This window comes from Paramormyrops kingsleyae, chromosome 12 (assembly GCF_048594095.1).
Source record: "Paramormyrops kingsleyae isolate MSU_618 chromosome 12, PKINGS_0.4, whole genome shotgun sequence".
NCBI classification, from domain to species: Eukaryota; Metazoa; Chordata; class Actinopteri; order Osteoglossiformes; family Mormyridae; genus Paramormyrops; species Paramormyrops kingsleyae.
The window spans coordinates 29,583,296-29,602,412 of NC_132808.1; the positions used below are offsets into that span (position 1 = coordinate 29,583,296).

General features: G+C 43.0%; 1 protein-coding gene across 2 annotated transcripts in view; it reads left to right on the top strand.

The window, feature by feature from the left end:
- The window catches only part of LOC111847328 (neuronal acetylcholine receptor subunit alpha-7-like), a 36,798-nt gene that overhangs the window by 1,350 nt on the left and 16,331 nt on the right, over positions 1–19,117 (top strand). For both annotated transcript variants that reach the window (XM_023818405.2, XM_023818406.2), the window contains exons 2-4: positions 7,988–8,127; positions 14,079–14,123; positions 14,984–15,093. In XM_023818405.2, the coding sequence (XP_023674173.1) occupies positions 7,988–8,127; positions 14,079–14,123; positions 14,984–15,093 (295 nt within the window). The remainder of the gene's footprint in view (positions 1–7,987; positions 8,128–14,078; positions 14,124–14,983; positions 15,094–19,117) is intronic.

A 19,117-nucleotide genomic window follows, 5' to 3' on the forward strand; every position in this document is an offset into this window, starting at 1 on the left:
ATCCCAAACCCTAAGGCAACAGCAGTACCCACAGCCCACCATTCCTCTCTGCATAAAATATGTGAACAGGAGAGTTGGCCTGACTGATTATTGGTTAGAAAACGATCATAAACCACAGCATGGAAATGTCAAGGCCACACACGGGAGCGTTAGGCTGTGTTTACATGATTAGTGCTGCCCCCTTTGTTTAGGAAGTATTATTACATGATGCTGTAAAAAAAAAAAAAAAAACAGACGGGAGATTAGTATTATGGTCATGACTTTGTTTTGAGCTGTTTGTGTTTAGTCTGCATCGGGGGGATTGTGTTATTTGTTTGTTTATTTGTTAAGATGGGGAGATAATTTAATGATGCAGATAAATAGAGAGCAAAAGAATGAGAACCAGAAAAATGGAAGAGCAGGATTGAATCTATAGAATGCTAAATTAATACTCTGGTAAGAGAATACTCAGCCATGGTACTGTTGGGAGCGTACTGAAATAAAACTGAAAAGGGGCTTTTATCAGTATGGTCATCATTTGTATCACTACATTGGATTTTGTCAGTCAAATTTTTATTTAGAAGATCAGTGGTCATTGTTGACACACCACAATGAAATGTGTCCTCTGCATTTAACCCATATGTGACATAGCAGGGGGCAGCTAATTCAGCGCCCGGGGAGCAGTGCTTGGGGGCAGTACCTTGCTCAGGGTACCTCAGTGGTGCCTTGCTGGTTGGGGATTCGAACCTGCAATCTTTCAATCACAAGTGTGCTTCCCTAACCATTAAGCCACCACTGCCCAAACAATTATATTCTAAATTACGTTATAAAGATAATGCACCTTTTTAGGGTGTTTTAAAGTGGTTTTGGAAAATGGATGGATTGAGCAATGGATAAGTAACATAAAAAGCTCCATAAAGAGGTGCTGAAATGTTTAAAATATTAATATATACTTTTCATAGATTCTCTTTCATAGGTACGGTTTCTCCCTGTAATTAAGTCTGTAGGAACAGTCCCCAGGTCACCGGCTAGAGTGCTGGCTGTTCATATGAGGACGGATTACGCAACGTATTACCGATGTGCTCTGGTGTCGGCCTCTGGATTTTTGTAAAGTTTGTGGACAGGTCTTGTGTTTAATGCGACACAGCCTCCTCACAACTGCTAACAAATTATCTGGTGGAGAAAGATAGATTCAGGCCACCTTTACCCATCCATCCATCCATCCAGTCTACTCAATGTCATTGGTCTTAAATCACACTGTAGCCCTTTTCCATTTGAATACTAATCCTAATATGACAGTGAACGATATTTTCTCAACTAGTTCATTCGTAAGTTCTAACTTGTAACACAGAGCTTAGAATGACGTAGCTGTAAGGCGGCTTCGGGACACTCAACCCTGCAGCAGTATAGCTCAGACTTATGGATCAGCGTAACCGTGGGCTTCATCACGGAGCTGGAGAGGAGGGTCTCTTTGGGCTCCCTGCTGTTGACGAGACCCCCGTTCCCTTCATGCCTGTTTTTATTGATGGATTACTTCTGGATGGGGGGGGGCAGTCCCACCTGGACTACCCCAGGAAAGTCGTGCGTTTGTTTGGTTTGTGGGGAACAGATATTTACGCTCCTTCAGAGGGTTTGCAGCTTAGCTTCGGGGGGGGGCGGAGAGAGGCAGGAGACGACGGCACTACGGGTGGAAGGCGGGTGGCGGGCGGAACGGGCCCCGTCGTCGGTGAGATTAGGCGTTTATCGCGGAGCTGTCAAAACCGCGGGATGCTCGCTGTAATTAACGGTGATGCACGGGAGGGTGTTGAATGGGAGACGGCTTCTTTATTCTGCTGCTCATCACCGGAGTTTCGGCTTGTCTTTATGGGTCAGATGGCTGTATTTTACCTGTCTGTCTTCCTTAACAGCAATGAGCCGTGGAGCCTATCCCAGAATGCACTGGTCATTGACAGATATCCAGTCAGACACTCAGCGGCACCGATTCAACTACCTGAGGAATGTTTTTACTGGAGGATTATGCAGAGAGAATATGCAAACTCCACATGTACATAACCAGAGGCAGATTTAAAGCCCATATTAATTGTAATTAATGTGTGGGGCGCCATCTACGTGTACCTACACGCCTAGGAGAGCGTTCCTCTTTATTTTACCATTTGGTTATTTAGCACAGCTGGTTTCTGTCTGTTCTGGACTGCGGGCAGCATGTGGCTCAGTGGGTTAGGGTTCTGCGGCTGTGATCGGAAGGGTGTCGGTGCAAATCCTGTGCGCTGTGATCGGAAGGGTGTCGGTGCAAATCCTGTGCGCGGTGGAGCAGCCACGGCTGCTTTGGTTCTTAACAACGGCTGACGCTGCGCTCAGGCTCCACGTTTCACTCTCACCTCTATGTTAGTGTCTCAAAGGACAGGACGACGAGATATGTGAAAACAAAAGGATTTCAAAATAACTTCTCATGTTCTAATGAAGCTTCGTTTTGTCTTCCCTTCGTTGCCGTCAGTGTAACAGGTGTGTGATGTTAACACGGCATGGCTGTCGCAGTGAGTTCCGTGCTGCAGTGACGGGGTCCCACTTTCCGGATACTTCTGTGCTCACCCACTACACTTTTACACTAATTTATTAAACATTTTCGCCCAAAGTGATGTACAAGATGTTAAATTAGGGTTAATGTTGTTTTCCCTCAAGGGCTCAGCTGTCATGCCATCAGTCTGCCAGCCAGGGGATTCAAACACATGACCTTCTGTATGCTGGCACGGATCCCTAACCCTGCTGCGCTACATCCAGCGGAACTGGTGATTTTAATGCTTGCAGAGATAAGCGACTTCCACATGCTTTGGATTAGGCTGAAATATCACAGGAATGTTTCCAAAGCTCACAGATTGTATCTAGCTTGGATAATCTGGCCGCGTCTGCCAGGTGAAATGGAATCAGACTCCCTGTTTTACCCATTTAAGTTGATTTGGGTCGTCGGACACAGAGATAGCCACAGACACGGGGATTTTTGCCTAATGTGGTGCGGGACTCCTGTATAAATAAGGTAACGATGAGCAGAATCTTGGAAGGTCATTTCTGGTGCTGTGACACCGTCTCGCTATGTCTGGAGGCGTCTGCTGCCTGTGGCGATAGGGGCTCCAGGCGCTGACAAGTCGAGGAGGTGCAGTGCTGACATTTCGGCTGTGAGAGGAGTTAATCACAGCCCCTAGAGATATGTATCCCTCCTAAAGGCAAATATAATTCCTTTTGAAAGATTGCTTTTCTTTGCATAATGGTTTGTTTACTGCACATCTGTGAATGATGACTGCAGAATGTATTCATTCTATCCTGAATTCTGTGTATGTCTCCTCATTGTATTCTATAGTTAATATTCCTCCATCTGTTCCTCATTCTGCCCAAATAACAAAACTTGACATGTTTGCGTTTCTGGAACGTAGGGATCATTAACTTGTGTAATTAGTCATTTTTCCTCCCTCCCTCCCTTCCTTCCTTCCTTCCTTCCTTCCTCCCCTCCTTCCCTTCCTTCCTCCTTCCCTTCCTTCCTCCCTCCCCCCCTTCCCCCCCCCCCCATTTGGTCCCCACAATGTAATATAAACAGAATCCCCAGACAAGCACACAGAGCAGAAACAGTGATTATTCATCATTGTGAATAATAAGTAATGTTTAGAATTATGACTATTTTGGGTTCAGACCTCACTTGCTGGGGTCACTGATCCCTGACACTCTTCTGTTCTATTTTGTCTGTGTAAATGCACCAGTATTCTGTGTCCCCTCCCCAGTCCTAATCCTAATCTGTCTGTTTTAGCATCAATAACATGCTTCTAAAACCCCCCTGCTTTACATCTCCCCCCATTTTGTCGTATTTTGACGGACTGTAACATTTTCTTAATTATAAACCAAGTTATATTTCATTGCAAGATAACAGGTTTACCATTTATTGCTAATTTGTTTAAAACACTATCTGTTTCTCACGGAGATAATATTTCCAGTCAATCTGAACACTAATTACAACTGTGATTCACTCAGTGGGTCACAAACTCAAGGTTTAACTAAGCGATCTCCTTCATTTGAATCATGTCAGACACTTTTGAGGACTTTATGGTTTTAATTTGCATAATTGATCATACAATATTTTACTAAATCCTTGAAATAAAAACATGTATTTTAACATTATGAGGATTGTAACATTTACACATGTATGAGTTACCTTACATTAAATGGTTATTATAATCATGCAAACCAGTGATGACAGCCTACTATAATTCAGTAGAATATTTCAAATTTATTGGTATTAAAAATCATTACTTTATTCCTTTGTTTACAAAAAAACATATATTCGAAACAACCAGTAGTTATAAGTAAAACATTTATTTCAAGTAGTAATAAATTGAAACCCAAATTATAGTTCTAAAAGCTGTTCTGAGTTAAGAAGTTCATTGACAAACAGTCTCACTGGGTGCTTTTTAATTAGCAACATCTTTACAATGACATAAAACACCAGACATTGGTGTTTAGTATCCCTATGGGAGTCAGTGACTACAATTGCAATTAATAGCAAAATGGCAAAAACAGAACTGAATAAGTCAGTCAAAAAAAATTCTAATGAAGAGAAAATGTCTGCATGGATGATATTTGCAGATATGCAGACTTTGCTTGTTTATGGCCTTTTGGTATGAAGCCAATAAATTTGCAGCATTTTTACAGAATTAAAGAACACATGTTTTCACTTCCATGCGGGGGGACCCCATGGTGCCTTTCTGGGTGGGACCGCAGGCATGAATCTTCATCATCTGTAACTCTTTGTCTGTCACAGCAACATTTACAGCAGGACCGGATGTGTCTGACCGCAGTAATTCCTGGGACATTATTAGTTAACAACAAAACACAAGAGGAACAGAAAATGCACTGGAGCAGTTTGCAGAAATGGGTCATCACTGGTTACCGGCTGTTTGTTCTATGAGGCTCCATGCTGATCCCATAATACAGGTGAAGTCTTGAGCTGTTATTTCTGAACCACAAACACCAGCAAGATTTATTTTGGCTCTCCTAAGCACTGGAACGAGTCTTGCGGGCAAGTATGTGACGTAATAAAGCCCCAGGAGAAATAGCTATTAATTTTGCCGAGTTTACACTTTGGGGTGTTGAATCGTTGTGATTTTAACCAGCTGAAGATGAATATAAATCGGACTTGATTATATAGCAGAGGACTGATCAATAAGACTGATCATGTGACGTTATCTTCAGTGTCTAGATCAAAGTTTATCCAAGGGAAATAGGCTTTTTATTAAGGTATCAGCCTCTTGTATCTGTAGAGGACATTACAGTGACCGAATTACAAGATTCAGTCGCCGCTTTGCATCACCATCCCTCTGTAGTTATGGCAAAGGACACATGGTCCAATCACGCATAGATCTGCATTCGTTAAAGATGACATCGTTAGTTAGAACACCTTTGATACAGTAAGACTACGTGCGGCTCTACAACTTAACTGAAGTCTGGATCCCGGAAGGCCCTGTTCACGTTCTGGCTGGAATTTAATAATGTGAAAGAGCTGTCAGCTCAAACTCCCAGCTTTCGCATAGTAATAACGAGAACAGCAAAGCCGGCGTACTTTCAGCACTGGTCCCGGTCAAGGAACAGACGTACTCACCTTGACGATGCACATGTTATTGCTGCATCGGGCACAGGCTATGAAAAATAATATGCTTTTCAAGAGAGATAAAAAAGAAATTTTGAAGTGTAGGGCTACTGTGCATTGCATATGGGTCACCATGGAAACCGTCTCGTGGGAAACTGGGGTTCCGTCTGCAATTTTTGGTATTTACATCATGTTTATGTGAGCAAGGATACGTTTAATTTACTTCAAATTTCAAAACAGAAACAAGTATCATTGCATACTTATTTTGGGCTCGTCATTAACATTTACACAACAGTGACGGAAATATAAACACGGCTGGTGCATTTATTATCAGAAAATAAACTGCATGAAAATACACTTTCATAACAGAAAAGTTGTTTTTAATGCTTTTTTAATAAAGAGCAATATTATACACTTAAGATCTGCTATTTCTAAATTAAGACTATCCTCACTTTTATGGTTGACAAAATATTTATTGCTGAGTTACAGTTAAGTACCAGTATTTCCCACTAGAATATTGTATTTACAGTATTCATAAAAATATTGAAAAATTAATGACCAATTCAAGACGTCCTACATGTGCAGCATTTGCTATGGAACCATTATATAGTTCAGATGCCTTTGCAGAAGATTGTGACTGATTTCTAAACTTAAAATGGTTTATTTCGGTGCCTGAGCAGCAGGACTGTTTGAATGGTCCGTTTAATGTTGAATTTGCATGGTGATGATTGCAGTGATTTGCTGGCTTTATGGAGACTTGGGGGGAAGTGTGAGGGACATTTGGAGAGATGTCCTGACGGCTTGGGCACGTATATATAAAACCAGCATATGTGAAGGTTGTATTTCTGTGTTTGTGTTTTATAAGGTTTACCCTCAGTGTTTACCCTCAGTGTCCTTCTCTGCTTTCCATTACAGTATTTTTTTCGCCCTACATTTAATCTCTTTTGCAGATGCTTTAATCCAAAGCGACATACATTTTATTTTTTATGTTTTTTTTTTTTGCAAAAGGGTCATGCAGTGCGTGGAGCCTTATTAGGGACCTTGCTCAGGGGCCCAACAGGAAAATCACTCTGCTGCCCCAACCTCCCCCCTCCCCCCTCCCCCCACTCTGCTGCCCCCCCTCCCCCCTCCCCCATCCCCCCTCATAGCCACAGAATCCTAACTGCCTGAGTTGCACATCACCCCTGTTTTCATGATGGGAAACTGGCAGTGGTGGTGAATCAGGAATACCGAGTTTTATGGATCATAGTGAAGTATTTTTAACCTGTTCATAGTCAGAATGGCCAACCAAACTCTGCTGTGGGTTTCTGTGGGTTACCTAGGGGTGATATAGTGGTTACAGAAGAACAGGCTTTATGTTTGTGTTTGAAAAAGGTATATAGCTCTCATATCCTTGGGACAAGTATGGAACCTTTTCACATCCCAGATGTACAAAAAAAAAAAAACAAATGAATAATGCTAATATTGAAGACCGTTATTACCTCACTAAATACCAATCTTCACTGTTGGCCCACCACAGGGAGCAGGATAAAACACAAGGTCGAATTAATCAAGCAGTGTAAATAGTGGAATGTGAAGAAAGAAGATTAATGTAGCCGGCACCAAGAGAATTTAGTTTGCTAGCTATTTTTGGTATTTTTAATTTACTTTTCGAACAAAGATAACAAGAACCCAATTTCTTGTTTGTGACAGAGGAAACATCATGTTTTGAATTTTTGCCAGAAGAGGTTTGAAACTCTTGATTTTGTGATTAAAGCGTTTGTGACAATTTACTTTCAGGAGAGTTAGTAGGAATCTGTTTTTTCATTATATTGCTGGTGCCTTGAGGAAAGACGAGGCCTCCTCATGTTTTCTCGTGACAACTTCAGGAAGCTGAGCATTATGTGTGGAATAGAATATGGGAAGGAAGCGTAGGAAACACGTGTTCATTTTAATTAGTACAATGACCAAAGGATAAGAATCTTCTTTTAAATAATTAAGTTGCCAATATAAATCTGTACATTTGCATAGTAATATTACCAAACCATGCAATTTTAGATAACATATTAAGACTAATTAATATGTGATTGTTAAAAAATGACTTCTTACGGCTCCTGGCCTGTCTAGCTTTGACCATGAAGAAATGTTAAATTTTTATGTAGCAGCGACAATAGCAACACATATTACGAGTATATTTTTGGCTTAAGTGTTTGTTAAAAGGTGCCTTGGATTGTATGGATGAGTACGGTAAATCCAGTTTAAAAATTTGACTTGCGTAAGTGTTTGTGTATCAGATTATGTGTTTCACATCATTCGCGCACCACCAGTGTACGGTTAGCGATGTATCAAGCTATCATGTCGCAGAGTTTCTGCAACTTGTGTTCCCTCTCAATGTCACGTTAGGGTCACTGCAGGGGGAACACCAGCGGAAACTCTACAAGGAGCTGATGGACAACTACAACCGCTTGGAGAGGCCGGTCTTGAACGACTCTTCGGCCATCCTGGTGGAGCTGGGCATGACGCTCCTGCAGATAATCGACGTGGTGAGTCAGAGGAGTGATGGGAGAGCATCTGTTCAAGTCCCAGAGACAAAGCCATTGAGAAGAGTGTGTCAGATTGACTCAAATATCTGTGAATGAGAAGCACTATTATTTTCCAGATAATTGTATATACGTCATACAGTTTAGATTTTTTTGAAGCTTTTTAAGCCAATAATCCCAATATTGCACTAGAAATAAAGTCAGCATTTGCAGCTCTTTATTAGACGGCGATGCGTTTTGCCTTTGTAAAGATGCAGGGAGCATGAGATCTTTGGGAAATGTGTTGCTTTTGTTGTTGTTTGTTTTGCAATTATACCGTAGGCATAATAAACAGCAGCAAAATTTTGTATCCATTCAGAAAGGCGACTGTTTCTGTAAAGAGCCCGGCAGCACTCTGTCTAATTCCGGAACTCTCTTGGTGGCGTAACAGATGCCTGTAATATGCCGCGTTGATTTTCAGTCTGTTCTCTGAAAAATAAGTGTCAGACGGCACCAAGGTTTTGGGAGCAAGGAACCTCCTTCTGCTTTGGGTTCAGAGCTACTGAGGATTCCGGTGAAGATTCTACTCCATCATTTAATGTCACCTCCTCGGTGGAACCTCACAAGGCCGTGTGACAGTTATACGGAGCTTGGCGACTTATCTATGTCCACTCAGTGTTTCGTGCTTGATAAGGGAAGGTCATCACCTCTTAAATGGCATGGGGCCTTCAATAATACTTTATCTAGGGGTGAAGACCTAAATACAGAACATAGAAATGGATGAATGACTGAAAGAATGGCTGTTGCGTAGTCGTTTAATGGCTTAAAAACTGGTCCAAAGTGACACCCTCACTGGGAGGGAGCAAAAACCTGTCTGGGGGCCCTGAGGGCCTGGGAGCTGGGAGGGAGCAAAAACCTGCCTGGGGGCCCTGAGGGCCTGGGAGCTGGGAGGGAGCAAAAACCTGCCTGGGGGCCCTGAGGGCCTGGGAGCTGGGAGGGAGCAAAAACCTGTCTGGGGGTTCCAGAAGACTAGGCTGTGAAACACAGGCTATAGCCCAGGATAGCCCAACACATTAATCCGCCCAGGACTTTAGCCCTAGCATTTACAGTGATGAAAACATCCAGGAATAGATGAAAAAGGCACTTTGGAATTCAATTCCATAATAGAAGCATCAGCTTCCAGTGGGCATCTGATATCAACTGACATGGTCGTGTAACAGTAAAGGGTAAATGTGCAGCAAAACCCAGGATGAAAGGCTTTGCATTTGGGTCATTTAACACATCCCTGGGGTCAGACCTCTTTCAGTAACTCCTTTTTCAAAGCAGACATACCAGGTAGTGGGAAAAAAATCATAATGTGGAAAAAAAAACGCAGGTATGATATCTAATGATCCAATAGTCTGTTGAAAGCAGCCTTTGGGATAAAATATAATCTTTATGGACAGTAAAGGGTAGAAGTTCTTTGGGAATTAAAGAGCAGAAAATCAACTGAAAGCCATAAAGTAATCTTATACCATTTAGACAATTTCAAAATGGAATTCTAGATAAAGGGTTTCAGATCTGATAGAGACGCGAGACTGATAAAGAAATAAACGTGAAAGCAAAAAATGGGCACTTCTAGTGAGATAATCAGGTTTGTTTTCTGGTAGTGAAGTGCAGCCAAGTTTATTTCAGGAAATTTCACATTTGATGGGACCCTTCGTGGGCATTTCACAATCACTTATCATGGTAATCATGAGGAGCAGACGCAGGAAGTAGTAGAAACAACATATTACCGGTTGTCTCCATTCGCCTTGTGGGGGTGGGTGGCTGTTAGCTATCTTGAACATCAGTAGAATGGTGGAAAAATGAAGGAGAGTTTGCAGTTTTAAAGATAGAGAATAGCGTGCTTCACTTCAAAGCTGCAGCTTCAGCTAGTGCTGCTAGACACCAGGCCTTGGATGCTGTGGTTGCTGGGATTACCACCCCCTTGTTAAAATAATACTTGGTATAACCCAGTGGAAGCCAATAATGTGTCCAATAGTATGTGGGCTGTGATGGTCAGTGACTGACATTGCATAATAATCTACTCTATTCCCACCCACAAGATGTCCTGTCATTTGACAAATTGAAATACCTTTTCTATTAATTCATTTAATTTCACATAAATGCTCATCCACTATAGGGTTGATTTTGGGATGTCTTTAGTAGAGTCTAATTTGATGTGCACATGGCAACCAACATATTGCGTTTTATTTTTTGTTGGTGTACCCTCTCCCATTTAAGGACCCATCATGTTTGCGGTGTTTTCACATAAAATGAATAAATCAGCTTTTTGGAAGCCACCGTAGTTCTGAGCCACATCTGGGCCCCCAATCAGTGACAGGCTTTCATTTCTTTGTGTGAGTATTTCAGATCCGGGGGGATATTGGATCATGGCTGTGCAGCTGGGGATTGCTGCCTGTTCTTTGCACGGTTATAAATCAGCTTACAGAACTTCTCTCCCCGTAGGACTCTACATACTCCAACCGCAGAGCAGATTGTCACGTCTCCACATGAAACAGAGCTCTCTCTCTTGTCTCCCAGATCAGTAAAACTGCTTTATAATCAATACACTATCAATCATGTCTCATTGGCCAAATGATATCAAATAATTCCTCAGTATAGGGGGCATTGGCCAATCATTCAGCCTGCTGTCTTTCCATTGGGCTACTTCGCCGATTCGTTAAATCCAGGCCCACGATAATTCAGCCCTCATTTCTCCCCTCATTAGTTCCTACAGGCCTCTTCAACCGAGTGCTAATGAGAGACTTGTTACAAGTCAACCATAAAACTCAATAACAAGCCAATAAGGACACGCCTGGAGAATCCTGCTTACAATCAGTTGTGTCTAAAAACAAGAAAACACAGTCAAGACATTATGCATGTCTATGTCATTCCCATCCATCCATGCATCCATCCATACCCGCTTACCCTATTCAGGGTCTCAGGGGGTCTGGACCCTATCCCAGAGGATATGGGCACATGGCAGGGAACAACCCAGGATGGGGCACCATCCCGTTGCAGGGCACACTCACACACGTCACTCACACACCAGTCACTCACACACCAGTCACTCACACACCAGTCACTCACACATGGACAACAACAAGCAATTTGATAACTCCTGTTAACCTCAGCATGTTGTTGGGCTGTGGGGGGAGACCAGAGGAAACCCCGCAATGACACGGGGAGAACGTGCAAACTCCACACACATGGAGCCATGGTGGAGACTCAAACCCTGGTCCCAGTTCCCAGACTTAAAACAAACTAAGTTTATTTGTTGATTTTATTATACATCATGACAAACTGTAGTTCAAACCCCAGAAAAGAAACTACATTGCAGTCGGGTGCTTTACTGACAATTTGATCTATTATCTGCCTCATTGGTGAGAGACCAGTAGCCCAGAATCATGTAATTGATAGAAACCAGTGTTAAAACTGCAAATTGACACTGACATCAAAAAAAAAAAACTTACCAGAAATCCAGTTGACTTGTTGATGAAACTGTAACCAGGACAACCCAAGTTATCTGACTGGCCTCTAGTAATGGTAATGGAAATGGTAATGGTAGTGGAAATGGTAAAGGGTGCCAGACTGGTGTCTTGAAAGCTCCCGTTTTTTTTTTGTTTTTTCTTTTGAGGGGGGGGGGGGGGGAGGGGGTTACTTTGCTAGCCTTATCTTCTGCCTTTCAGAATCACTCCGACAATGACCAGACCTCCACTCGTCTCATGTGGGGCTGGGGTCTTGTTTTGTTACCACAATTCATCATCGGCTATTAAGGCACCAAAACATATCCAGGAGTTATGGTTCAGGAGTCCATTACAGAGGAGTGGAGGATAAACTAAAGATGGTCACTGTTGTATGTGTCAAATACTCTAAACACTCATGGCATGTGTAAAGCTTGGGGAGGGTGGGGGGGGCGATCTCAGTCAACAGGCACATTCATCATCCTTTATTACATCCTATAAGATAAAATTCATCTGTCTCTCCCGGGAGAAAAAAAACATTCCTAGGCGCTGAGGTATGAACCAACAGTGTTTTAGTGTTTACCACACCCCCGTGTCCCCCCTCCTCCCCCCACACACACACTATTTCTGTTAAGTCCATCTCTAACCTCAGCTCTCTTCCACCCTCCTCTTCCCACATTACATGGTCCAGATGGTTCTGATCATGTCAGGTCACGTGACCCACCTGTTTTGGGAATTCCTCTGTTAGCCTGATGTCCCCCGAATGACCTTATGTTGAATTTGTCACTCGATGCTTTCACACCGCAAGAACGTTTTTCAAGAACAAGAATCTTTAAGAAACTAGGATCTTTTGTCACGCTGCCGGAACTCGGCCCGATTGTAGCTCCTCGAAGGCAGTTCTGGAACCCTTTTTTAGTTCCTACTCCAGCCTAGGTACTTTTCATTCAAACATGAGGTACTGGGGAGGGACTTACAGCAATAACTTGCTGACTGGTTCACAAGCACCGGCGCTAACTTGGAAATTAAGGTTCCAGACCAGGTCTCGGTTCTGCTACTTCAGGATGAAAGCACCTATTGACTTACCAGGTTCTTGCTTTGTTTGGAAGATGTTCCGTAGTTCTTGCTCCAATACTGCTGACACTTGGGCATTCCCTGGAGGCTCAGCCTAGCTGCACTTACGCCTGGCCGACTCCTCAAGAGCCGTATGTTTGTAATGAGCCGTCTGCCTAACTCGTACATCAAAGGCGTCTGCAAAATAAAATAAATGTCTTGCAGCATCATTCTTACAATATTTTCGGAGCCACAGCAGGTAATTGTATGTCGCTTTGGACAAAGGCGTCTGCTCAGCGTGCAAATGTAACTGTCATTGTGGAATTCGTCACCCCAAGGGACAGACGCAACCACCAGTATTTTATATATTACGGACAATCTATTACCACACGCCGAATAATGTCTAAATCAATAAAAACATGTTCAAATAACATTAAATGAAGATTAATGTAAACACTTGCTTGCAGCTAGCGTTGTCACCTGAATGCTTAAGCGTGACGAGTACCTTCCCTGGCGTGACACAGCAACGCTTCTCCGCTTCTCCGAGCAGAGCTGTGGATTGTTATGAAACAAGGCAGTTGACACATCAGGGAGGATTCTCTTTCCTTCAGTGGAGGATGGGGGGGCACGGGAGACCGGGTGGATTAGTTTAAGAGCTTCTCCTGAAGCACCCGGTGTTAACCTCTAGATATCACATGCTGGGATTTTCTGACCGGCGCTCCGACGCTGCCTGACCCGAGTCTGCGGGGGCCTGAAATAAGAGCCAACCTGCAATCTGGCAGGTCCGGTCTCCGCAGTCTGACGACACTTTGATTGTGCCAGTCTAGCTGTTAATAATGTGCAGTCTTGTAGCAGCAGGGGAAGACAGTGAAGGTGGTGTGTGTCTGTCGTGCAGAGACACTTTCAGCTCTACTTATTTAACTCATGGTTTTGGTAAGCAAAAGCGACGGACACTTTTTAGGTCACGTTCTCTCACTTCGGAACACTAACTGTGGCGTGCGGCTTGTCTCAATCACGCCGCGTGTTCAGCAGAAACAATGAGACGAGACTCGTCTGTGTTTCGCGACACTGCTAGAGTGTCAGTATCCTCGAAGCATAAAGGAAAAATCAGAAGCATTGTAATAATGTGCTGTTGCCTTGACGCCCCAAAAATGAAAATTCCGGAGTCTGCTGCAGCTTTTGATTTTCAATGGCCGCTGGGAGCCATGGCGACTGTCAAACCAGGATGGACAAGCTGACAGCTTCTGTGTTATTTTTAATTCATCTCAGTCTCTCAATCTGCTGTCATTCATCAGTCATTACTAGCAGAGGAGAGCATTTTCAGAATCAGCTTACAGACCCTCCAAATGTAATTGCGGGTCCTTTAAATGTATCGTCTGAGTGGTCACAGTATTTTTTTGGGACTGATTTCGCTCCTTTTTTCTATCTTTCCTCTAGGATGAAAAGAATCAGGTCCTGATTACAAATGCTTGGCTGCAGCTGGTAAGTCGGACACATTTGCGTGAGGATAATTTGCAAGTTTAGAAAGCTGTAACGCTTGGTACCAGAAACCAGATCATTTCAGGACAATTTCACGGCTTAGAGTCTCCATTATCTCCTGCCCTGCTACGATCAGCTGAGAAATCAGCATCGCAAAGTCCGTCACACACAAAGAAAAATGGACTTCGATATCGAGTTCCTTTCCGTCTGACGATTATCAAGTGCTGCTCTACGTGTCTGGGGACCGAGAATGTTGATTTTTGTTAAATACCACCACTATTTCATTTTTCATTGACTCTTTTTAAAAAAAATATATTAATTTCCTCAGTAATGGACAAATCCGGCTGACCCCCAAGCTACCATTACCGCGTAATCTTGGCAAGGAATGTGCTCCACACGGTGCCCGAGAATTTGCCCAGAATATTAAAATTACAAAGGTGTTCCTTGGAGACTGTTTTCATTTCAGTCGCAGCGTGATACTGAATAATAAATAATCTCTCACTACAGAAAGGCATGACAGATCTCAAACACAAACAAATTTGAACGACGCAGCCAAACATTACCTTTGTTATTCAAGGGGATTAACATATTTAGATTCATAATCATGAAAAATCCATTGAAGGAAGCAAGTATAGATTAAAAGTATTTTGATACTAAATACAACTGAATGACAATTAATTATGCAGACCAAATGAAAGGCAAAAGGCTTAAATCTGCTCCTTTTTGATGGATAGGAATATAAAATCGGTGTCTTTAAACTGGATAGACCAATGTCCCTTGTAATTACATATCCCAAACTCATTTAGAGAGGCAGCTGTCAATGGACCAAAGCAGTGGGTGTTCACACTCTGTGTTGTCCTCAGCACTGGACTGACGTCTATCTGAGCTGGAACCCTGAGCTGTACCCGGGGGTGAAAAACCTACGATTCCCATCCAGTCAGGTCTGGGTGCCAGACATCCTCCTCTACAACAGGTAAAGAGATGGCGTCCATCTCCAGTGCAGAAATAACATAACCATGACTGTATGACGATGACGATCATCATTCATTGTCATGCTATTGTTATTCCAGTCATCCTCCAGCGGGTCATGGAGGTGTGTGTGTGTGTGGGGGGGGGGGGTAGATCAGGCAGCATGGGGCCCAGAGCAGGGGAACACCCTGGAAGGGATGATGATGGTGGTGGTGATGATGATGATGATGATGATGATGATGATGGTGGTGATTATTAATCCAGCCTTTTGCTGCAGGATCATTGGAATGCTTCATCATTCAGCCTCACTAGGTTACCAATATCCAAAGACAGCCCGCAAAAATACGGAGTTTTAAAGAATACAAAACAGTACAAAACCAGATGGCTGATGAAGCATAGAGATGCCATGTGTTACAGAAATGTGCATGTTAGAAATTCATACCAGCATCACTGTTATACATGGCCCAGTGCTAGACAACTGGAGTAACATAGTAATAGAAATTGTAATAATGACATTTTTGAAGAGTGTCATGTCTTATACAGCTTTTTCCAATGGAGCTCTTCTATGCTCGGATGGATCAGTTTCTGAGAGTTTTTGTAAGTCAGGGAAGCCCCAATGATGTCATCCACATATGCGTTTATTTCCCAGAGTCCCCTGCATGCTCTTCCTGGAAGCATGCAGGGTCTCCTGAAGTTGGGCCATCGGGTTTTCAGTGATATACGTCGTCATGTGGAAGCAGCAGGCTTAATTTACACAGAATTTGAGCAAATGACGGTATTGACAACGAGAGGGGGGGGCAGTCCCCTGAGTGACAGGGGCCCTAAAAAATGGATCCGTCTGAGTTGGAGGCCCTAAACGCTATACTTTCATGGGGCCTGAAACTTCTAGAATGCTTTAACGGTGACTTGGGGCCACCACTCATGAAGATAAAGTCTACCTGTTTGTTAAAATGCTGCATTGATTTGGAACATTCTGGAACATTCTGTTGCCTGAAGAAAAATATGCATTTAAACTGTAGGCATTGTCCCAACATTGCGACGAGACCCTTATCATCGTGGTGTTCTTGTTTTTTAACTATGCTTAAGCGTTCTGCTTTGTACCAATATCTTTCAAATGTTTTACTTGTACTGTAGCATCTCAGCAACTTTAATTACATCCTCAAGTTCTGGAAAACATTGAGCAGCTGCAGCTGCGGATCCTGAGCAAGCCGTAATTCACTCCCTCTGGAGAATGTATTCCAGTTCTCTAGCAAAACCTTTAATCAAACGATGAATCTAAGTGAGCGTCTCGTAAGGGCTCAACCACCAGAGGAGGGGGGGGGGGCACTTCCGATGGGCTGACAGCCACTTGTTTAAAACAAAAACGGGGAATGTCTAATCGTTAGTCATGGTCTGGCTCCCATTATTTTTACAGTTCACATATAAAGTGACTTACAGTGACAATCACTCTGCTAACTGGGATTTAAACTGGTGACCTTCTGATTACAGACACAGCATCCTACCTCAAGGAGCTACCCTCCGTCCCTGAAGTTTACAGGGAGTTTTTCAGATTTTCTCAAACGTGATGCCTTGGGATGATCCTCATTCCATCAGACTCTCACCCTCGATTTCAGAGATGAAAATCATTTACATTTTGGAAACGCAACAATAGGGTATTATCCATTCTAAGAATAGGAACGAAAATACAGTTTTCTGGCAATTCAATTTTAAAAAAGCAAAGTATTAATTTACAGTGAAGATATGAATGTTTTCTCAGCCCTATAACTGACAAAGTAGCTGATAAGAATGTCACCTACATTTGATTTATTAGAGGTTTGATTCACCTTGAAGGCAATTCACAGACCTGAAAGGGAACCACCTCAAAGTGAGGCACACTCAGCTACCTCAGGGACGAGAGCTTCAAAACAGTCGGGGTGCATTACCTTCTGGAATGATATACGACATGAAACGATTCATGGTCGGAGTGAAAGATTAATGGCGGTGCGCTAAGGAGCATGAAGATGATTACAGAAACATCCGGAAACAAAACAACGGCTCCATCTGGAATTTGTACAAGTATGAAATCATGTACATTGGAGTGTGTTGGTTTTCACGTATTCCATCCTGCTTGTCTCTGTAAGACATGCACGCCTATAGGGGTGAGCGGAAAGCACAAGGCCAGCCGTTCATCTGGGGCCCCTGGTTCATTTTTCAGGTGGTTAAGGGCCTTTCTCAGGGGCCCGACAGATGCAGCTACCCTGCTGAGCAAAGGGACTCAGACTGGCTCAGCCACACACGCGCCCCGAAAATGTACTCAGTGGAATTAAACAAGAATGCAATGAGTCAGAATGTGAAACTAAATATGAAAATTATTTAACCTTTTATACATAGCAGCTCTGCAAATTAACACCCCACTAATAGTTTAGTAGTAAATTACACTCAAACTAGAATACTCCTCAGAAACCGGGCTGTTAAGGAGAGCAGTTTTTACTCCGCACTGACGACGATCAGGGTGAGCAGTGCTATTCATACCCCAGAAATCCTCCATCTAGCCGGTACTTTGATTTCTTGAACAGTAAGATGAAAGGAGAGATCCCAAGACAAATGCATCTCCCCAGTTAGAGCTGAGATCCTCCATTACAGAAGAACAGTGTCACATTTTTAACATTACAGTATTACTGTAGAATGCGATTTTATTTGCAAGCTGATACATTGTTTACTTTATGCGAATCTTCACAGATAAATAACGTAATACAGCGAGATATTTAACACCTGTGTCACTGGCAGCCAACAATGATTTACGAATATTATTAAACCGCTTAAGATCTGTTTTGTGCCAAATTAACGTGAGTAACCTGGGCCGTATAAGAGAGAGAACAATCGAAGTCACTCTGGATACACATCAGAAACTCATTGGTTAGTAGATATGGGAAGATATACTCATTCATTACTGGAAAGAGGCTGAATTCTCCATTTTAACTTGAACATTTTTCCGGTTCATTCATTTTCAGCACGTATCAAAAACCACCGTGTTGCATCCGGGTGGTTTTGTGAGTTGTGTTCTACTCTGGTTCTGCTTTGTCGCACGTTTTCAGCTGACAGGAGGTACTTGGCTCGAGCTCTCAGTAGAACCAGAAACAAAAAACAATACTTCCTTAAATGAGCACTAAGGCTGGGCCACACAGTCCGGAATTCCGCAGCACTCCACGGTAACCATCTAAAGGAAACAGAAAGCGCATTACGTGGAATAGCATCTCCTGACTGGCTCTCGCTGCCTTATCCTGTTCATCTGAGTCCCTTTACTGGCATCTGTGGAGGGTTTGTTCTCCATCGCTATCGTTTCCAGTTATGCAACAGGCAGCTGTGTCACATAGCGATGAGGTCCATTGATTAGGAGAATCTCTGGAGCAGAAAAGGGCATTCCGGCCTTTAGCGTAGTGACAGTCGGTCAGCCCCTGTGCTTCCCTATGCGGGCAAGTTCTTCAAAGTTCAAGTTTCGAGTTTCGTTTGTCACATGCACAAACAAGCCGCGCGTTTGGAGTGAAATCGTTTTCCCACTGCTTCCTGGATTGTGTCCGTAAAAAATGTTTGACATAAGAAAAACATAAAACATTTGATGAAATAAGATTTAAATCGCAATAGAAATAAAGTAATAAAAGCAAAACGCAGTGATATCATTAACTGTATTTTCTGTATTGACACAAGACGGATTATGAGGAATGAGGAGCAGACTGAAGGGCGTGAAAGTGCCACACGGGGTGACCATGCATCCGTGTGATTTTAGCCGAGACATTAAAACATCCACTAGTTAAAACAGGAGCTTCATTTAGCCGTGTTAACATGCTAGCGGCAAGCAGAAATGTATCGGAAATGGGCTCTAATGTCCTGGAGATCTCTGAAGTGGATAAGAATCCATGGGGCATACGAGTAAGTCCGAGGTCCACAGTAAATAATATACACTGATGGAGAGACGTCTGAAAGTGAACGGATCAGGACGTCAGTGGGGGCTGACACTAGGCCTATTGCCTAATGTAACAGGCACAGGAGAA